The sequence below is a fragment of the Cupressus sempervirens genome, chromosome 1 (genome assembly GCF_028749045.1).
Source record: "Cupressus sempervirens isolate cs-2001-9-10 chromosome 1, ASM2874904v1, whole genome shotgun sequence".
Classification (NCBI taxonomy): Eukaryota; Viridiplantae; Streptophyta; class Pinopsida; order Cupressales; family Cupressaceae; genus Cupressus; species Cupressus sempervirens.
In genome coordinates this window covers 841,858,597-841,882,356 of record NC_143118.1, presented here as the reverse complement: position 1 = coordinate 841,882,356, position 23,760 = coordinate 841,858,597, and the positions used below count along the sequence as shown (strand labels likewise).

General features: G+C 36.1%; 1 protein-coding gene across 1 annotated transcript in view; it reads right to left on the bottom strand.

The window, feature by feature from the left end:
- Positions 1-23,760, bottom strand: part of LOC149580469 (NEFA-interacting nuclear protein) — a 65,781-nt gene that overhangs the window by 33,026 nt on the left and 8,995 nt on the right. Inside the window, exon 5 of the mRNA XM_089791229.1 lies at positions 11,313-11,375. Coding sequence (XP_089647355.1) covers positions 11,313-11,375 — 63 coding nt within the window. The remainder of the gene's footprint in view (positions 1-11,312; positions 11,376-23,760) is intronic.

Here is a 23,760-nt window from a genome sequence, read left to right as displayed (position 1 = left end):
CCTTATCTGGAGCCAAAAAAGGGAGGTGCTAAAATCTTGACATGTAGTCACCTGACAAAACAGATACCTCTATGGACAGTTAGAGCAAAAATGAAAGATCTTGCTGCTACCAGTTCACCGTGTCGGCATAAAGGAGGGAGTATTAATTAATGGAATGTTCAAAAGAAACCTGTTACATGTTATCTGATCTGGCACCAGGTTCTAATTTGGGTACAAATTTGGCTTCCAACAAGCACATAGAAATAATATCAAAAAAATTTACTAATAGCATGTTTCCCAATAGTGATTGTGATAAAAGGATCATGGCGTTGTCTCAAGATAGTAAAGTGAAAATGAGTACAATGTGACAGATGGATTTACAAAATCAGCTAAGAATGTAATAGATCAAAGTCATGCAGGTCTGGAAGAACCAATAAGCTCAGCTGAACAGAAAGTGGACTTAAGTGGAACTGGATATGTTTCAGATGTAAGTGATAAATTGGAAACTCCTCCAATCAGGAAATCTTAGATCCACATGATCTCAATATGCCTATTCAAATTTGCAAACTCTAGTGTCACTACTGCAGAAGTCTGTGCAAATTGTAATGTCATAGAATGTACAAAGCTGCTAGACATGTCCAGTTCATCTGAAATTTATGTCATCAGGTCACCTGTGCAAAAGGATACTCAAATGGTTACCTCTTCCATATTGGGATCATCAGACCACTGTAGAGCAAATGATATTATGCCAACAAAGGACATTTAACCACATACAGGCTGTAAGCAAGTTGACAATTTAGCTCCTCCAGGTTGTACTGATCAGCTAAAATTCCCCATATCTAAGCAGCCAGTAGGGAGCATAATGCAGGAAAATATAGTTTCTTTGACTAATCTTTTAGTGATTCTCAAGTTGTGAAACTTTGTATAAATGGGCATGTTGGAAATAATTTGGTGCCTGGACTACTAGTAATAGAGAATTCACAGCCATTGAAACCTAGTGAGGCATTGAATTTTCTTACAGTTGAAGTGAATAAAGATGAAATAGATGAGGCAAATCAAATGGATCTTAATGAATATCTAAAAATAGATAAATGGATGATGAGCCCTCTGAAATTAAAAGGGAAAGAGTAGCATCTGCTCTAGTATTTGAAGATCCCTTGCATGAGGCTGATTCAACAGTTGCATCTGATTCAGAATTTGTGGACCCAATGCATGAGCCTGACCTGGTAGAAGATGACGTAAAAGTCTGTGATATCTGTGGCGATGCCGGCCTTGAGAACAAGCTTGCTCTCTGCGGCAAGTGTAATGATGGTGCAGAGCATAAGATGGCACCAAGATTAGAGTACCAGATGTGTCAGGGATTACTCTTGCCAGGGAGCAGTTTCTTTTCGTAAGAGATAAGTATTCCATGATCATGAATCTTTTTTGATAGTGTATGCTTCTTGCATTGATCTTTATGGTAGTCTGACTTTTAATATCTCTTGGTTGCAGGGTGCAATGGGATGATGAGAGATTATGCTGACTGTATGATACACTTACTTGTATCTCCCACCCTGCGAGCAATGCAAGGTGGAACCACCCTCTGCATGCAATGCAAGGTGGTGTTGTAGTCTTCTCTGGGAGAAGATTTGAGGTGCAAGACCTTTCGTACCCTCTGCAGGCAATGCAAGGAAGGTTCATCCTCTGCGGGTATGCAAGATGGGTATCATGGAAAGAGTCCATGATGTTCTTGATCACCCTCTGAGAGTGTTGTAGTGATGATGTGTAGTCTCTTGAATCCTCCCTAGCTAAGAGGGAGTGTTGAAATTAGCTAGACTAGATTCTAGCATATGTTGTATGTTGTCCCTACTAAGAGGTAGACTCCATTTAGAGGGAGTCTGAATATTCAACCTTAAATGAGGAGCTCAGAAGGTTGATTTCAGATTGACAGAGAGGCTCAGCTAAGAGGAAGTCTTAGCTTTCAGGTAACCTTTAGAGGGAGAAGTATAAGGTATGAATTATTTTCCAAGAGGGAGAAGTCTGAGGTGCTAGCTCTCTTTATCCACGCTCTGCAGGTAGGTATGGTGGGTGTCAGTACGTGGTTGTGCTTATTCTTCCTTTGGGAATAGCTATGTTAAGCTGATGTTAAGCACTTGTGGTTTATTTGTTTTCCATCAGTGTTAATAAGTCATGATGGACCAGCAACTGTAATGTGACTTGGTTGTTCAATAGGAATCCACCCTAGCTAAGAGGGAATGTTGATTTTTGTAGCTAGGTCGGATCCCTTCTTGGCCAACTCAAATATAATAATGGTTGTGATAAGTAATGATATGATTAGTGTGATAAAATAATTATATTGATTATTGTGACTGATAATATAATAATTATATTGGTAACATAACTATTATGGTATAATTATATATGACTATATTATTGTAATTATTATTCTTGATTATAAATAATATAATAGTTATATTGATAATATAATTATTACATTATTCTGAGGACTAAACCTTATTATATTATGTGCTAGTGTTATTATATTATAATTATTATATAATGATATATTGATGGCCCAAGCTTTGGAAGGAGTGCGTCCCTGCTTGGATCCTATTTGATTAGTATAAAGGAAGATCAATCCTCCTCTATTTGTAGTAGTATAATAGGGATATATACAATATACTTTGTCAAGCAGATGCAGTGCTCGAAGGAGACAATCAGAGATTGCCTATGGTTGGGAGGGCAAACCATTGCCCATGGTAAATGAGCACCTAAAAACAACACCAATTCAATGTTATTCAGCTTTTACAGAGACTGGGATACGTTTGAAAGTGTGCTTAACAAATACAAGTGGCAATAAATCAATATACAATAGATATACAAAACTATGAAATAATGTAATGCCTCTTCTACAGATCTAGCATCTTTGTTACATTTGTAAATAATACGAGAATATTCCTCCCGGAAAGTCCTGACACCATTAAATAGGAGTAGAGTACAATGGAAATAGATAATGTATTGGATATGGATATGGCTATGACAAACTTTCAAGAACCTTAATATAAATACAGCTCGATATAGCACTTATTTATACATATAAAGGAACAGAACATGACACTACAATATATAGGTGTGTGTGTGTGTGTGTGTTTTCTCATATTTTCTGTTTATAATATTTAGTTTCTTATATTACATATGCTTAGAGTGATTTAAGTATAAATACATGAACAATTTATTTTCCAAATTCTATCAATTTGCAATATTTTAATTTTGTAATAACCCTAGATTGAATAAAGCACCAGATAATATGGTACGCTATCCAAAAAATAGGGGCTACAACCCAATTAAAAATAAGTCTAGATATGGTATTTGCATAGTTGAAAAAGTTGCAGATATCATGATATATCAAGGGTCGCTAGTCAAACAATTAAGTTACACATTGGGCGAGTATTATCTCAGAAAATTGGCAGTTAAAAAATAATAGACGCACAAAGTGAAATACGCATTGTTTTAGGGTTTTTGTTATGTTATTAGCCATGACAGAAGGCTGTGACAGCAGGATAAAAGGTGTTACACTGATAATTAAAAGGTGTTAAATGATATTACGGCTGTGCCAAACTAAATGTGCCTTTATTTTTAGATGGTAATACTTTGATCACTAAATTTCAACCTCTTAAATAATACAATGCCATTTTTTAAATAGTGCCTAAAATGTATATATATTTCAATCTTTATGCAAAATGCTCTAATTCCTTTAAATCTTCTGTATTTTAATGTGTTCAAAAATTTATCATCACTTTAATCATGTAGATACAATATTAGTCTAGGAAATTAACAAAGCTCTAGAATTTGAAGAGTATATATTTGTTAACATGAATGTTGAGGCTATTCCTTTGCGGGAGTCTGTTGGCATGTTTGGAGAGACGATTGAGTGCTTAAGTGTTGCATTCATGACTTGGTTAGCCATTGATGTCAACATATATGCTTTCTAGATAGAACAGTCAAAAGTTACAGAGAAAGGTTTGGTCAACACGGTTAGAGGATACAGAGTTATGTCCATGGGGTTAGCAAAGTGTTGTTAGATATGTCTTGATGATGTATCTATGTTCGTGGAAAAGAATATGGAGATTTGAGTGAGTTACAGCAGTTTTATGGAAGACTGGTTGCAAGCCAGTGTGCAGGAAACAGATTGTTGGTAATTAAGTTGTATCTATTTGGTGCGATTGAAGCTTGTTCAGAAGGCTTGGATTTCAGTTGAAGACTTGTTGAAGATGATATGTTTGAGGTAGCAAAATCAGAAGATTATTCTTTGGTGGTCACTGAAGTGTAACGTGGCCATATGTTCACTGTCAGCCCGATTGTTGTTACATAAATGATGTATTATGTTTGTAGCGTGTGGAACTTAATTGTAATATCTTATTGTTAAAGATAGATAATATTCTGTGTGGGGGGGGGTGAATCAGTATTCTACAAACTTTTGCCTACAACTAGATATTGTTAATTACTTTATAACTTGCATAACAAAGTAAACCAACAATACTAAACAGTAAATATAACCATACACAAAGAGAACTCGTAACACAATTATTTGTTAACTAGGAAAACCTTGGCCAAGGGAAAACCCCGGTGGGGACAATACCCACAAGATGATCCACTAAACAAAAGAATCTTGTTAAGGATACTGACCCTGTTAGGAGTCTATGAAATACATATAGTGTCTCGAGTCCTTGTTAGAGGACCAGGCCCTGTTAAAAGCCTCAACCCTGTTAGGAGTTGCTAGAGAAATTACAACAAATGCAAGAAGAGCCCACTTCCCTAACATGCAATATACAATTAAGTTTCTTCACAAGAATAGATATACATACAATATTGTTTTACTATTGTACTTCGCACTTGCTCGCACCATACAAAGCTCGCATATATGTCCTTCACAATAGTTCGCATATCACATTTGCTTGATTGCTTCACATCACATCACATCCCTTGTCATCACTTCTTAGTTGCGCAAGATATGACCTTTACTTATACCTTGCAAATAATAAAAACTCTTGATCAGTCGGCCTTGATGCTTTCACACGCTTGTTTGATTATAAACTAACTTTGGGTAAACATCTAGGATGTCGGCCCATCATGATTAAGTAATTATTTTGTTTCGAAAATAATTCCTTAAGCCGTACACTTCAATTTACTAATGTGCTCTATTAACTACCTGTGATGGTAATCCTTTTGTAACTTTCGTCGTACTATCTATACAGATCTGCGCACCGACATATGTCATCATGACACTGTCATCTATCACTCCTCAACTGCACATGAGCTAACTCGAAGTCTGTCATCTGTACATACCATATATGTCTTTGTACTACTGTAAACTATCTAACACTTGACAATTTTCTAGTTCTGATTACATCATGAAATACCAAAATAGATATGTTGCCATAAATGACAACACTCATATCTACCTAGCCATATTTCTCAAGTAGCTTGCTCAAAGAGCTCATTAAACCTTTATGGTCATCGTCATCATCAGATACTGTAGGCAATACAGTAACTATTGCTACTGCTATTGGAATGAATGAGACTACTTTCAATTCAGTACTTTGCTTTTCATCCTCTTCTCTCTTCTGCTCTTCTTCTCTCATTCTTTCTTCCTCGGCTTTCTTTTTCTCTAATCGTTCTTTCTCCTTTTTTGCTTCTTTCCTTTTCACTTCTTCTTTTTCTTGTTCTATTCTTTTCTTTTCTTTCTCCTTATCCTTTGCTTTTGTCTTTCTTCTCTGCATTATTCTTTGCTTCTTCATCGTCCTCTTCATCTGAGCTGGAGTAAGCAGTAATATTGCCAATAATGTTGGTCCCATATCCTGCAAAAGGATTCTCTTTGGCATCGACAGTTATATGAGTACTATCCACTTGCATCATAACTATGTGAGGAGGTCAATTTGCTTGCTGAATTTCCTCAACCTCTTCTTCATCGTTAGTAGAGTACTGGCCTCAACATATATTGGACTACTTGTTTCTAACTGCGTACTTTCCTTCGTGACTTTAGGCATGGAAATCATATACTTCACTACGGCTTCTTCAGTTTCCTTCTTTACCTCTTCATAGTTGCCTCCCATAAGAAGAACCACTCTTCTTTTGTTCCTCAGCAAAGGCTCAATGCCTTTCAAAATCTTTTCTATCTCCTCCTTGATGCTTACTTCACACAATTTCTAAATCATATTCTCTCTCAGCTTGGTGTCTTCCGCTGCTACTCTTTTCTTCTTGTTTAATAATCTATTGTACAGATCTTTCGATATCTTATTTTGGATATTGTCAAATCTCTTATTCCTCAAAATCATGTTTCTTACAATAGCATTCTCTAATTGTCTCTTATCCATGTTATTGTACAAACTATAATACTTATTCAACTGAACAAAACTATCATTATTTATAATCTACATATTTAGATTTATAATTTTGGGCTTCCAGGCTTTCTTACCAATTGGTGTTGTTCCTTCTCCAACTGCTTGTTCCACTAACTTTTCTTCAGTCTCTTTATTAGATTCCTCAAAATCACTGATTTGCAATGTCTTTCTTCTCTTTTCGGGTCCACTGGTGGTCTGCTTGACCCTTTTCTTGGGAGATGGTGCTGGTTCTTGCTTAACTTTCACCAATCTCTCAGATTTCCTCTACACAGATGTTGCTATCACCTCACCATCATCAGATTTCTTCTTTTGTTGACCAAATTGTACCCTGACTAGCTGTACTTGTACAACTGATGCATAAGGTGCAGTAGTTATTTATGAAGTAGACCCTGCTACTATCACATCCACAGATGGTACTGCAACGGCAATAGGTGTGGCTGCCAACACCTCTATTTGCCCACTGGCCTTCATCTCCATTGCTATGCCTTTGATTTCATTGAATTCTTCTCTAGTCATGCCTAACTCCTTAAGAATAGATGCTATCTTCTTTTCCACGATCTTTTTGATCTCTTTACTGTGAAGTTCAAAATGAACTTCCCTTATCTTTTCTTCATAAGTACCCCATCTTGAACATTCAGTGTCCCTTTCAAACTACAATATAATCTTAGTGTAGCCTTCAATGAGTTCTTTACTTATTTCACATCCCATGGGATCAATGAACTTTTACTCTAGGTTCGACTGCCTCCATACAGATTGTGCCAGTCTCTACCATAAAACATATTTCATCTTTATATTTCTCCACCATAGAGGGAGGGATTCTATATCTTTGCTTCATTTTTTATTGAAGCTTTTCATCATCCTATCAATGTCTCTGTCTCTGACATCTTCAAGTCTTGCCTTGTAACACTAGGTGATCACCTTCATTAAACACTCATTACTGTCCCAATTTGTCATTCCAGGAAACTGCATTGTTGCATGGAAAAACAAAAGTGTTAAGAAGGATTCGAATCAAAAAACTGCATTCTTAGATTTCTTCAGCTTTGCAAAGTTAGATTAACAGATGCTCTGCCTCTATTGGAAATGCTTAATTTAAATAGGATGAGTCACAAACAACTGTTGATTTCAATCTTCCATTAGGTGCATTGAAATACTGCTCTTTCAAACTTGTATGAGAACTTTCTGGATTAATAGCTTTCACAAATGCTTCCTTGAATTCATCAACATGTTCTTTAATTGCTTCCTTCTGACTATTGATGCTGTCATTATCATTTCTTCTGTCATTTCTATTATTGTTCCTTTTGTGGTTAGATTTCCTTTTGAAGTTCCTTCTATCCATTCTGCAAAATCTTGTTGTGTCAAAAGTTATTGCATAACTGACATACAGGTGTGTTCCTTCTCTGATTGGTTCCATTTTGACTTTCAGGTGCTCTGCAGTTCCTTGCAATACGTCCAGGATTGTTACATTTGTAACATACAATTTGTTTCCTTTCACCATTAGATTTATCTCCATCATTAGATATGCTTTGTGATCTTCCTCTCTCATCACCTACAGAGTTAGTATTCCTAAACATTCTACTATTTGCATTATTATTATCAAACTTAGGTTTCTTGCAATCTACTGCTTTATGTCCATAACCATGACAATTATAACAAATGAAATTAGTAGTAGATTTAATTGTGCAATCTCTGTTCATATGACCAACTTCATTGCATATGAAACATTTAACTCTGATTCATGTCTAATTTCCTTAGATGATTCAACTTGCTTAGGTTCATCAACTTGCTCTATTTTCTGTGGTTCATCATGTTTCTCGGACAAATCAACTAGTTCAATTTTTTTACATATGCTTGATTCAATCATACTCTGATTAGATTCTTTAGGGGACTCAACAACTGGATCTGGTTCTTTTCTAATTTCAACTTTCTTCGCTGATTTTTCTGCAATAAGATATCCAAGGCTTGTTTTATCATCAGAGGGTCTCTGATAAAATATCTGCTCATCAATTTTCTCACTACTGGAATAAAGCTTCTCCAACTGTTGTTTAGCTTGTGTCAATTCTCCTTTCACAATAGTGTTGTACTTTTCTAACTCTACATGTTCTATCTCAATAGAATTTAGTTTAGATGTTACTTGAGTCAACTAGGATCTAAGGTCTGCATTCTCAGTTTTCAGATCTAGGTCAATTTTGCTATCATCTTTCTTAAGACTTAGGTTCAACAATTTTCAACTCATGTTTCAAGATCTCATTTTCTTTCTCAAGGATTCCTACTTCATCGTTGTCACTAATTTGCTCATTTGATTCCTTTGTCAATTTTAGAGCATAATCTTGTCTTTTAGTTTGCCAATGTAGACTTTCGCATCTTCATACCTATCTTTCAGGTTATCTCTTTCTTCTGTAAGAAGATCAATTTCCTCAAGGGCTTCTTCAAGGTTTCTCTTTAATTGTTCCATATCCGTAGGGATCTTACTCAAGCTGTTAAGCCTCTTCTGAGTAACTGGGCTCTGATACCAATTCTTAGAAATAGATAATACTGAGAGGGGGTGAATCAGTATTCTACAAACTTTTGCCCACAATTGGATATTGTTAATTACTTTATAACTTGCATAGGAAAGTAAACCAACAATACTAAACAGTAAATATAACCATACACAGAAAGAACTCATAACACCATTATTTATTAACTAGGGAAAACCCCGATGGGGATGATACCCACAAGATGATCCACTAAACAAAAGAATCATGTTAAGGATATTGACCATGTTAGGAGTCTATGAAATACATATAGTGTCTCAAGTCCTTATAGAGAACTAGGCCTTATTAAAAGCCTCAACCCTATTAGGAGTTGCTTCAACCCTGTTAGGAGTTGGTAGAGCAATTACAATGAATGCAAGAAGAGCCTACTGCCCGAACATGCAATATATAACTAAGTTTCTTCACAAGAATAGATATACGTACAATATTGTGTTACTGTTGTACTTCGCACTTGCTTGCATCATACAAAGCTCACATATATATCCTTCACAATAGTTCGCATATCACATTCACTTGATTGCTTTGCATCACATTACTTCTTAGCTGCACAAGATATGGCCTTTACTTATACCTTGCAAATAATAAAAACTCTTGATCAGTCGGCCTTGATGCTTTCACATGCTTGACTGATTATTAAAAAACTTTGGGTAAACATCTACGATGTCAGCCCATCATGATTAAGTAATTATTTTGTTTCTAGAATAATTCCTTAAGTTGTACACTTCAATTTACTGATGTGCTATGTTTTGCTCTGTTAATTCCTTGTGCCGGTAATCCTTCTGTAACTTACATCATATTGTTCGTACAGATCTGTGCACCGACATATGTCAACATGACATTGTCATCACTCCTCAACTGTGCATGAGCTAACTTGAATCTGTCATCCGTACATACCATATATGTTTCTATATTGTTGCAAACTGTCTAACACTTAGACAATTTTCTAGTGCTGATTATATCACGAAATACCAAAATAGATATGTTGCCATAAATGACAACACTCATATATCTAGCTAGCCATATTGCCAACAATGATGGTCCTATACTATTCATTGTACACTGGGGAAGAATCAAGGCCAACTCAATTAGTTGTTTTAGGACTTGGTATAAAAGAAAGAAGTTTTCTTTGGTTATAAGTGTGATTATGATTCATATGTGTTGTATGTGAACCGTGGATGTGAATTTGATAAGATAGGAGCAGAGGATGATTTTGGTGATGGGTTTAGAACTTCAAAGGAATTGTATTGGCAAGATAAGTTGTTGTATCAGTCAGTTCACCTTAGTAAAGACAGTTCTGAAGCAATTTGGACAGTAGGTTTAGTTAACTTTCAATCAGCTCCTAACAGGGTGGAAGCAGCTTCTAAAAGGGTTGGAATCTTTTAACAGGGATTCAAAGTCTCTTAACAGGGGCTACTTGTACTGATTGTATGTAATTGTCTCTTGACAGAGGACATCATCTTATGTGCATCATTCCCTCCAGGGTTTTCCCTCTGATCAAGGGTTTCCCCAGTTAATAAATCTTGTGTCATTGTGCATGGTTATCATCTTGTGGTTGTTGCATCTATTGGTTATATGTTTCAGATTTGATTAAAGCCTATTTAAGTTGTTTAAAGGCACAACTGATTCACCCCTCTCCCCCAACCCCCCCGTTGTATTGGTGGACTTTACTTTCTAACAATATCAAAATAGGAAAACTGATCAATGTTGATTTTAAGAAAATTAATGGTACATCATTTCTATAGGAAGATTAATAACATTGTTATATTTTAAGAAATTATATATTTTCAAATGTTCAATAAAAGTGCTGATATTTTCGCAGAGTTTTTGGCAAATCCTGCAATTTAAAAAAAAAATTGGGCTAGCCAAGTCTGAGTTTTTCAACTATATGGGTATTCGTGGCATATCCAAAAGTATCATATCTGTATATAGTATCTAGCACATAGAGGGGAATTATCAAACAACATTAGAAAGGGAAAACAATGGATTATTTGGAACAGAACCCAAGTTCCAATTATCATTATCAAATGAAGTTAAGTTGAACCTTATACATATGGGCAAGGAACAATGTGGAAGAGAGTAAACTTTTCAATATAATTGAACACAAAATAAATCACATACACAACTTCAAAGGAATTTTTCATATCAGGAAAGGAAGGAAAAATCATAGAGATGGAGAAACCAAATTGCTACAAATATATTGTAATTTGTACTTTTAAGTATGATATAAGGCAGACAACCTATATAAATAAGCCGAACCCAAAAAATTATTATCTAATTCACTTAAATTCAATGGCTCGTAACCAAGTATCCAAAAGGGCTCAATTGTGTTCATACTATATTGCCTAATTAAACGTAAATTTGAGAATTCCTAGTTATATTAACTCTGAAAAAAAGTAGATAAGATTAAGAATGGGCATACTTGAAAGTTTTTCAATTCTCGTGCCTCCTCATTTGCAACAAGCTTTTCATAATCTCTCTTAGACTGCACAAAACAAATTATGCGATGCCTTGTCAACTTCAATTGGTAACAGTAATTCAACAAAACTAACGCTCTAGTTCTTCTCCAGGAAAACCTTACTTCAGAATCTGAATCACAAGAAACTGAAGGTTATTAAAGATGGTACTGAACCTTTCAAGCCCCAGTTCTAATTATATGTGTCATACTATTGGACCACATTTTGTAGTAGTACACAAAAGAACATTTTTTGACAATCTTATGTCATTATAAATTGCATATGTTTGTACAAATTCAGAAAACTTGCCTTGGTGTAATATACAGTTAACTTTAAGCCACTTACCAGGCTAATTCAAAGGATAAAATTATTTTAGAACAGAAAAAAATAGTATTAAAATTTTTGGCTGTGAGGGCCTTTTGAGTCGATACTGATAAGCACATTGATCAGAAAACATCTCTACTGGCTTGAGTTTTTAAAATAAATGGGTACAGTAATACACTAATAAGCAAATTACTGAAGTGCTGCAACAAGCCAAAGGATGGCATGTGATCTACACAAATACAGAATTTCTTCCATATTTTGTATTAGAGTAATATTGTTATATTTCTTATTTAATGGTCACTTAATGTACCTTAGTTAGTTTAGTTAGTTTCTACTCTGGTTTAGTTCACGATTGTTTCATTTAAATGGAGCATTATCATTTGTTACAACAAAATAACATTTAATGGTCTCTTGTTACAACAAATTGCCATTTCATAGTATCAAAGCCCGGTAAAATGTTTTTGCACATTTTTACAAACAACAATTTGTGTTCTTTTTCTTAAAAAAATTAAGATGTTTTTTTATCAAATTCTTAATAAGAAAATTCATTTATTTTTCTGCATTTCAAGAAATTGCATTTTTTTCTTTCCTCTAAAAAAAAAATTGTTTTGAAAGTGTAATTGAGAGTTTGTTTGAATGCAAAAAAACGTTGTTTTCTCTTCATAGCAATCACAAATTTCTGGAGGAAGAAATTGTGATTTTCTTTTATGCATGAGGATTTCTCTCAGCTCAATTTCTCTATGATTTTCACACAAAATAAGTGTCACATATGTGCTCTTTCTCACACTAAGAAATTGTGGTTTTCTTTTGTGCATGAGGATTTCTCCCAGCTCAATTTCTCTAAGATTTTCGCACAAAATAACTGTCACATCATGTACTCTTTCTCACAACCATGCCATTTTCAGGGTTTTACAAGGCCCGCACAACCTCACATTCCTGTGTGCTAGCAAAATGGACAAACAAGTGTCATGTTGGACCCTTTAAGCCCATGTTTTCCAGCATTTGGCACTTACATTTTTATGCATGACTTCTTTGTTGTTCTTCCAATGGACAGATTTGTTTTTGCAGCTTGCAACGTCCTTCTCCGAAGCTTGCTCCTGTATTTGTTTTGCACAGCTCGCCAATAGTTTTTTATAGGAATTTTTGCAATTTTTTTCGCGGTTGGGGTTTTCAATTAATACTAATTTTTCCTGCAAGTTTTCTCAACCTAGGGTTCCTGACTTTTCTTTGGCAGACATTTTTACGATTTCAAAAAAAAAATTAACACCTTGCCAAGGAACCCGAGAGGACAATATGAATTTGTAGTGCCTCTCGTGATTGCAGTCTGTACCTTGTCTATTTTTGGTTCGAGAGATACTTGATACTCTTTTGATATTTGTACCTTGTGATGACCTGAGGGTCGAATGTTATACTTTGATTTCCGTACCATAGATGCTTTGTTGCTATGCTGTTCAGTTTATCATATTTGCATGTTGATGTTATTTTGAGATGACAGTAGATCTATGATAACTGATTATCTGATTATATGATGTATTGGACCTATTTGTTGACTATGTTATGAGATGGATTCTATGCTATGGTTATTTACTTCATTCTTGTATCTTTACGCTTTCTGCGAATGTGAGTGATGTAAATGGATTAAATAGGTATTTTAATACATGTTGCTTCGGCTATGATATTATTTGCCATTGCACTTGATCGTGTGTTTTAGTGTGCAGGAATTATATCCCTGGCAGTGGCACATGGAGTTAGTGATTCAGCTATTCATATTTACCCATGTCATTCCTATATGGTCGACGTACCCTTATTGTTATTGTTTAGATCAAAACCTTTCGGTGATTAGTAAATCCGAACTCATTTGCATTATGTGATTAGACCAGTGAATATGTCTGTGCATCTAGAAGTTCGCATTTGTCGCGAGAGTGTTAAGTGTTTTTCTATGTTTTTTGGAGTTTTCAGGTTTTAATCTTTTCAGATTTAATTTCTGGCAACTTTGCCTTAGGTGAAATCTCATTGCGGATAATAACCTGTTTTTGTTTGGGTCAATTCAGAGTTTAACTACTCCAGCTAGCTATTTTTCCAGAATCGACTATTCACCCAAAAAGTGAATAAGTATTGGAAAAGTGATTTCATAAATCACTTCTCACAATTTGAAAATGGAAATTTGGAGAGCAATTTGGAAATCCTCTTCTGTAGGATTCTTGTTTTGTTCGTTCTGGGAGCTGTGAGCGTGGGATCTTTGCGAGGTTGGTTTCGTTGGATTCAGCTCGAGGAGTTCTTGCCTTGCCGTCAGTTTCAGCAATTTTGGCGGACTAATTATTTTATTGTGCGGGTTTCGATTTCTGCCCCTTTTTCCATCAGGTAGGGCCTTCCCGTTTTATTGGTTTTACTCCGTTTTTGCTTCCGTTTCTTGTAGCTATATGTTAGGAGGATGAGAACTAGTGTTCCCCTCCATTTCTGTTTGTTGGTTCTGCCCGGTTGGTCGGGTATGAACGTTTTCCTTGTTTTTGAAATGGGGGTTTGGGTTTTTGGGTCGTTATGCTGGCCGTTTTTGCATACGGTGTCCGTTTTCAATTATTTTTGAATTTTTGGGGTTTTTGAACCCAAAGGCCAAATGGGTTTTAATTTTGAATTTTTTCTAAAATTTGGGATTTTTACCTCGTTTTGCGTGCCGCCCTGTTTTCTCGAGTTTTCTTGGCACATTGTGGTTCGCGGACCTGGATGATCCGTTTGGATACCAGTCAGAACACTTTTGCATCTTTTGTTGCATTGGGATGCGTGTAGTATCCGTCATCCCGATTTTGGTTCGATTGATTGACTTCTGTTTGCATTCTCATCCTGTCCTTGTGTATGATCTCTGTGATGGTGGTGCGCCACACACAGGTACATTGTCGAGTGACCTGCAGGGCTCGATCTTCCGTGGTACTTCCGGAAGTTGTGATCATTGGGGTTGGGTTGGGAGTTTGCATGCCTACGGGCACTCATCGTTGGATGAGCATGGGTAGGGTAGGGTAGCATATGGAGGGGGCTTCTACCTCGCAGCCTGGTGATCATTGTGCCCAGAGGGTTGGCGAAGGAAGCTTTAATTAAGTGAAAATTAAATAAATATTGGGTGGTAATAATCTTAAAGATAATAAAATATTTGGGGTGCAAGAGCCTTTCCGTTGAGGGATGTTGAATCTGTGCAAGTCCTAGCTTGGGCTTTTTGATGCCAAGCGACTCTCCATGATGTTAGTCCCTACATAGTAAGCCCATTGAGGTGTCTAACCAAGACCTGTAGTTTATGCATTGTCTATGTCTTGGATTCAGTCATCATACTGCTTGGCGTGTGTGTTAACCATGGTTGTTGTTTTGTGTGTGTGTGGTTGGATCATTATCTCCATCAGCACGGCGGGTGTGGACCTACGGGTGCCACGTGGTTGGGAGGCGTAGCTACCTTCACCACTGCTAGGGACTGGTGTATAGAGACGATCTATTGTTCTAGCATGATCGTTGCCGATGTGTCACTTGGTACTTCGATTTGCAGAGTATGCTTTCTAGTGATTTATGCTTTCATTGGGATGTTGTGTTCCATGTTTGCATGATGTTGGTTTTACGCATTCCCTGTTATGATGTTTAGCATATAGTAGATGACGTTATCTGATTACAGGGTTATCTTATGTTACTATTAGCATGTTAGATTTCATTACTTATATTGTAGCATGTTAGTAGTGATGTCCCTATCACGACAGCACCGATGATCTAATCGGTGGCTTGGGATGTTATGCGTGAGGGATGGCTAGGGCCCACGATGGTCCTATGACGCCATTGACGGTTGGGAGGAACCGCGTACCTAGTTTGGTTAATTGGTTTATTGCTTTTATATTTATGCTTAAATGTAAGAGGTTATGTTCATGTTCATTGCGATGTTATTTCAGTTGTCGTGATGTTTCCTTTCTGTACTTTCCCTTCTTTGTTTGATAGATGGTTAGATCTCGTTTTCTATTACTCAATTTTGGTTCGAGTGTTTTGGCCTCGAGATGTGGATCCGGTACTCCCCGGTGTGGAGGTTCTTTTGTCGTTTTATTCCCGTTTTTGAGTTTTTGTAAGTGTTTTTATTTTCTATGGGCGACATTTGTTCAGCATTGTGCGACATTGATAAAGTATCGCATGCCCATAGAAATAATGTCGCACGAAAATAAAAAGTGTCGCACGCAATACTGAAGAAGTGTCGTACGACACTGGAAGAGTGTCGCACAGCTTTATGAGAAATGTCGCGCGATACTTTTCCAGTATCGCACGCCTTCTTGAGAAGTGTCGCACGCAGTAAGGGAGAAGTGTCGCCCTCCCTTAGTGAAAAGTGTCACACACCTTTTGGCAAAAACCTGCGTGTGCCAACAACGGGCACTTTTTGTAGTGTTATGATCTTTTTGAGAGTTGATCTGGATACCCTTTTGGGCGTTCTTCAAGCCTATGTTGTTGCATTTTGAATGCAGGAGGTTTCTGTTAAAATTCAATTTTTGGGTTTCTGTTGTAGTCCTTCGGGGTTTAAAATATATCGTTTAAGTATAAGTTAATTCCTTATACTTAAGATATATTTTAATATATGCGACGATTCATTTGAGATGGGTTTCAGACCTCTACGAGCTAAGGTGTAGATTCTAGGAAAAATCAGGGCTTCAGAAATTCAGAGTTAGCCAAATTTCAAGGCTTCAGGATTTCAGACTTAGCCAGTTTCCAAGAGTCAGCATATGTCCTTCAGCTTGGTAGCCTCTTGTGGTTTTCATGATTGTGTTCTAGTTGGTAGTGGCGTTTGGAGATCCGTTGGTGCTTGGTTGTCTTTCAGTCTTCCGTTGCGATCTTTTGGTTTGTGTAGGTTGTATCATGTACACTTACACTTGTTTAAAAAATAAAAATAAAAAAGTTTTTTGACTTGTTTTTCATCCTTGTTTCCAAGGATCTCCGGGCGGGGCATTACAAAATTACCATAAACATGACATAAATTTTAAACAAAAAACTTCTAACCATACATCTAACATTAACAAACAAGATAAAACATCTTACAATATTAATACCAAGTCCTCTTCGGTTCCTCAACATCGCTACTTAGCTACCTATAAATAAATTAACAATTTAAATATAAAATGGAAACTTGAGATTAATAATGCAACACCCACTAATAAATAAAAAATCCATAAGGGACTAATGAAGTACATCATCAATCTATTCAATATTACATCTCAATGGTCAGCAATACATATAAATGGCAAGTTTACAACCATTTTAGAAGAGTGGGAATTTACAATGCCAGAATTGTATTACATCATGTGATACAAGGTACAATTACAATCACCCAGTAAGATGTTCGAACAAGGGTACAAATGATATGCAGAATCCACAAGAATGCCACAAACCAACAATGAGCGTCAATAAAAAAAATAGTTGCCACCCAGCCACGTGGAACCCTAAGGCCCACTCCCTCGAGCTAGTAAATAACACAAGGCCCTACACCATGCAAGCGAGCACAATAAATCACAAGAAAAAACACAAAAGGTTCAAACATGACATGATTTATGCCCAATAATCCAAATATCACATCGCCATACTATATCAGAGGTGAACCACAAGGCTGACGAGTTAATCCTAAGACATATGTTGAAGAGTGTCATCACATAGCTCTCACTCCTTGGTTGTCATGGCAATCTCCCCCTCTAGACCCCAAACCCCAGGTGGAACTCATGTGGAACCGGCAACCTTTTGTGAGGACAAGGATTGCCAATTTGCCAATCAGCGCCACACAGGGCACCAGGCCTTGTCCAACCCATCCATGGTCCACATAGGATCATGCATGGAAATGGTTGAGGAAACTTAATTATCTTGATTAATGTGTAGCCCATCCCAGTTCATTTTAATTATTTTTTCACTTGATTAAAACACCAGAATGAGTTGTCCGAGACGGACCACTTTGTTGAAGATGGTAGCTATGATAGAGATCTTTATCTCTGGAAATATGAATGTTATTACCGTTATTGTTACATTCAGCTGAAAATGACACTTATGTTTAAATTGTAATATTAAATGTAATAACATGTGTCAATCGACATGCATTGAGGCATGCAAACTCCAAGAGTTGTTATTATATTTGTAATAAAGAGTCTTGTTTTGGGAATATGGAGAGACCTTCGATTGGAATGTGAAGAGTCTCTCCTTAAGTTATTTATATCACATTAAGCGATAGGCATTGTACACTTGAACTTTCATTATCAATAAAGATATATTTGTTTTGTGTGGCTGGGTTTTTTCCTTCATTCTCGAAGGGTTTTCCCAGGATATTTCTGGTGTCTTTGTTTCAGTTTTATATCTTACTTATTGCTGGTTATCTTTATTGATTTCTGGGCTCTAGTTTTAACATGGTATCAGAGCTTGGTTGATAACATCAATTAAGATATTATATGATTGTTTGCATGTGAGATCTTTCTTGTTAGTGGGTCTATTTTAATGGAGATCATGTTTTTGCCTTCTCTCGTGATGATTCTAGAAACAGACAATATTAGTTATACGTCTAAGTGAATCTTGATGGGTTTGTGGCATAAGATTGGCTCATCTGGACAACCTTTCATGCTCTATTATTCTTGGTCTTGATAATATCATGGCATCTCTCCTTAAGCCAGTGGAGTCGTGTGTCTCAAAGTAGAGGTCTCTTTATTCTCCAGCAGCAATCGTCCCATTAAAAGGATTCACGTACACTTGGATGTTTTCATTCTTTCTATGTTCTTTGCATATGGTAATGTGGTAGCGGTGATTGGTTTTTAATTATGACTTGGCATCCATCGTTCACCATTTCTTTTCTTCTCGGGCTTCTTTTATTATTTATGCTCATATATTTATTATATACATCAGTTTCACATCCGAAGGAACATTTCTTTCATCATTGTCGAGTTGTGGAAATATGAGTAATGGTTCATATTTGTTATTTGTCGGTAATTAATTGAAAAGTATGTCGATAACATCTTCACGGTAAGTTATTTTTTAAAATGAATTTTGAGTTTCATTTGGGGCTCCAATATTGAAAATAGGGTTTAGACTGTCAGATCGGGCATCTCAAAGCACCAATTTCAGATCTCTCGTTTCACGAGCTTTACCTCAAAATTACTCGTGGAGTCACTCCAACAGTAGTGGTTTGAATAGGAGATTCAGTTTTTATTGTGGGGTTTTTCTCTTGTTACATAGAAGTCCATAGAGGCATTGTAAATCATGTAGACATTGATATTCTTCTTCTGAATTGCAGCGCATGAGTCCTGGTTCTAATTCCATTACATAGTGGAGTGAATACATTTTTTGAAGTTTTATATAGTTTTCGGACGGCAAGGAAGGAGTAGCTTCTACACCATAACATTTTTCATCAGTTATTCAATCATAAATCTGAAACGAGATATATGTAAAAGTAGCATTTCTTGAGTAGCGCTTGAAGACTTTGAACACCTTGTTACTCTTGATTTGGAATGGACGAGGATGCTTCTCGTAGGATTTCCACCATTTTAAACTGTGGTCTAATCGCATGATGAAGCATCTCATTTTTCATATATACCTTCTCTTCCAACAATGTCGGCATCTAGGGTCCTAACTTTTCACAATGCAAGGCAACAGGATGAAGAAAGTGCACAGATTACATCCCAAAGAGATGAAAAATCACACGAAGGAAAGCCTAAAGAGAAGTTTCCTTTAACACGTGATAGAGGATTTGGAGAGTTTAAAGGTTCGAGATGGAATCAGCATCTTCCTTGCTAGAGGTATGGCAAAGATTGGCAAAGAGTATTTTGGCTATATAGGAACTCGAGAGGTCATTGCTGCCATCGATTGGAAAGGAAAATTATCTATAACATTACCATGGTGGAATGACAAAATTGCATGAGGTTGCTGAGATAAGTATTGCATGAAATTGAAGGGATAAGTATTCTTATGATTATATTGATGCTATGAGATTTACATTAGTTGTAGAGGCATTATTCTGAATCTCTTTGTGTGTGTATGAAATTAGACCACAAATAAATGAGTATTTACGATTATATTGCTTGAAAGAGATTATTTTTAGCATTGATAGTTGATTTTAATAATCTCTCTTGGTTGTAGGATGCAACAAGATAAGGATTATAAGTCTAGAGGGAGATGTTAAGCTTTAGAGGGAGATTTTAGCTTCAAAGGGAGGCTTCATAATTAAGAGGGAGTGCTTAAGAAATCCCCTTCATTCTCATTTATGATTGTGATGCTTGTGGTATCTGTAAAATTTGAGACTTAAATGGAACCAAGTCTTTCTTTTGTTATGCCTATTTCTATTCTTGTGTGAATAAATGAGATTGTAAGATCAGCTATGATAATTCTTTCACTATGCGATAGTGAACATCATGTTGAGAGAGTCTATGATGTCATCACGTTGAGAGATCCCGTGATGGGAGTTGAATGTCATGTTGATAGATTCCATGACAGTTCACATTGAGAGAGTCCGTGAATAAAGGCTTAGTTGTGTGTCTTGCAAATCTTTTCATGTTGAGTGATTCCATGAATGAGTAATTTGTTACAAGTTTTCATGTTGACTGATTCCATGAACATGATTAATTGTTACAAGTTTTAATGTTGAGTGATTCCATGAATGAGTAATTTGTGACAGGTTTTCATGCTGAGTGATTCCATGAATATGAGTAATTGTTACAGGGTTTCATGTTGAGTGATTCCATGAATGTGATTGATTGTTATAGGTTTTCATGAATCTTATAGGATATATGGGATGAGATTTTATCATTAACGCAATTGTTCAGCTAAAGATCTCCCTCTAGCTCTGAGGGAATGTTAAAGATGTTAGCTGGGATAGAGATCTTTATCTCTGGAAATATGAATGTTATTATCGTTATTGTTACGTTCAACTGAAAAGGACACTTATGTTTAAATTGTAATTTTAAATGTAATGATGTGTCATTCGAAATGCATTGGGGCATGGAAACAAAGAGTTGTTTTTATATTTGTAATAAAGACTCTTGTTTTGGGAATATGGAGAGACATTCGATTGGAATGTGAAGAGTCTCTCCTTAAGTTATTTATATCGCATTAAGCAATAGGCATTGTACACTTGAACTTTCATTATCAATAAAGATATATTTTTGTTGTCTGGCTGGGTTTTTCCCTTCATTCTCGAAGGGTTTTCCCAAGATATTTCTGGTGCCTTTGTTTCAGTTTTATATCTCTCTTATTGCTGGTTATCTTCATTGATTTTTAGGCTCTAGTTTTAACACACTGTGCTTAGACCCCCATTGTGAGCAACCCTCCAAGCCATGCTCCTAGAGAACCCTCCCCTATGCTCCAAATTGAAAACCAAAAGTGCACAACTAATCAAATACTAATAAATAACCTTATAGGAATTCTCTAGGTTCCACAACATAACCATAATCCGGATACAACATAGCTCATGTATAAGTCCTCTTTTGGATGCATACATAAGATCTCCTTGATCCTTCAAATGCATATTTAGGTTCCAAGAGCACCAATAAACGATAATACAATAGAAAAATGGACACCAAATAGCATAGTTGATTAAGAGAACCACACCGATCAACAAAATGGTATTAAACAGATTCCAACAATAAAATACCAAGAAGTATAACTAGAACCTTCATGTGACCTTTTAATTTTTTTTTAAAATGGCCTCGGCCTTTTACTGATAAAAAAAAGCCTTCATGTGACCTCAATTATGAAATTAGGCCAAAATCATACATATAATTGCATGTAAAAACATCAAATTACACTAGAATCAATGACCATGAGAACATTAACTTCAATAAGCATATTAAACCCTTAGCCTCTAGTATTTTCAAGAATTACCAATCACCCCAACATGAGGGAAAAAAGAGTCTACAAATCAATAATAACATGGATAAGCATTAAATGCACCAAATAATCATTAGGCAGTAAGACTGGACAAAATGCAACAGGTAAATGAATGGCCATTAAACCTTGTCACATAAACATACCATGACAATAATAAATCAACAACACTGACCATAAAACATCAATGTGTCAGCTTACAAGTCTTAAAATAATTAACATGACAACCGTCAAGCCTCAAGTATTCACATTAAAAAACCAAAAATCACATCTTACTTCACATTACAAAATTCACAACACAAGCATCGCCACAAAAAGAAGTCAATAAGAAATATCATCACAAGATCTTACAAGGTCATTATTAAAGACTACATTAGATTGTTCCTCTATGATAAACAAAGGATTTAATCATAATGATCAAGACAACAATAAAATTAATCATTATTACCTTCTCTATTTAAAACACCAAAAATTACATCTTACTTCACATTACAAAATTCACAACACCAGCATCATTACAAAAGAATTCAATAAGAAATATCATCACAAGATCTTACAAGGTCATAATTAAACACTACATTAGATTGTTCCTCTATGATAAACAAAGGATTTAATCATAGTGATCAAGACAATAATAAATTTAATTGCTATTACCTTCTCTATTTAAAATATTCCACTAGCTTATTATTTAAGTATAGCATAAAACAATCTATCTTATTATTATTTAAACTAGGTGATGGATATAATAACCAAGTTGGCATCAGAATCGTTGATTCAGCAAGTGGGATGAAGATGAGGTGGGCAACCCAATGTATGAGAGTTTGATGTGACTCGATTGACAAAGAATGTTTAGTGGGATGATGTCATTTAAATGAAGTGAGGTGAAGTAAGTTTTATGGGACGCAAATTCAATTCCGAGGTGGTGACAAGCAACTTGAGCCGACGGAAAGGACAGTGAGTAAATGCTCAAATTGTCTAAGCATCTGGCATCTACAAAAGGATTTTGATGGCATTAGATTCTACATTGGAGACAGTGATGGAATGCAAAGAAAGTTTGGGCAATGTTCAGGAGCTTCAATTTGAATTCCACGAAGCAGTAGATGTCTTTCTAAGGCAAAGTCACAAATGAGGGGCTCAAAAATGTTTTTACTACTGATTACCCATTCTTTCTCACAATGGTGCATGGGCTACTAGGAATTGATTCTCAAAAGTACAAATAGTACATCAACACAAACATCTCTCCATTTTGTGCTTGGAACCTAAAGTTCAGCAATATAGACACAGTCTGTAAGGTCATGGTGAGGTGTGTCTGAAAGGAATGAGTGAAAAATCTCAAAGCCTTCCTTTGAGTCGAAAAGCCAGGAATTGGGTTTCAAACACAAATTGGGAAATGGATCCACATTCAAGGAGCCCATGTTCACCTTCATCTGTTTCTCTTTTACCATATGGCGGAAAATGGAGTGGCAAGGAAATTAGAAGCAAAAAGCGTGTTAAAGGTAATCCTGTGCCAATATATCGAGGAGTGGAAGTGAGTCCTTAGCACTAGGGTGAGCAAAGAAAACTTTGACAAGTCTGTTTAAATACACCAGAGCTTCAATTACTACAGAATTCCAAGGGGTGGTGTCAACGAGGAGTGACGAATAGGGAGGAATCAAAGTGATGACCTAAGAAACCGTAGAAGGGGAAGAAGAAGAAGAAACACAGGACAAATGGGGTGGTTGAGAGGGAGCTCCAAACCAGAGACAACCGCAAAGGGAACGCGCAACACCGTGACAAGGAAGAGCTAGGAGTGTGGCTCTAGACCCATGTCCTTCCAACCCTCTGTAAAATGTTCGTCTGGTTTTGTTTCAATTTTGTATAATATTTAGCAACGCTAAACCCAAGAAACCCCAATTTTGAACAGGGGGTACCAACTCATAGTATATAGGATGTTTCTTTGCTTTGCAAAGACAAGGTCGTTGATGGCTGACAGAATGTAATGGACAGTATACATATGGGTAGTTGTAGGAAAGGGGTATTAGGTAGCTGCAGTTAAATTGTGAAGTATTTGAATGTCATGTTAAACTTTATTATCTTTAATAAATTAAACTATTTACCTACCAAACAAAATAATACAATCAATCTTTTAAAATATCCTTAAAAGTAATTTTAATTAAATCTACAATTTCCTTTGGAGGCTACTATTATAGTATTATCACATTATCAAACCATTCATTAAACACGTCATTCATAGACCTC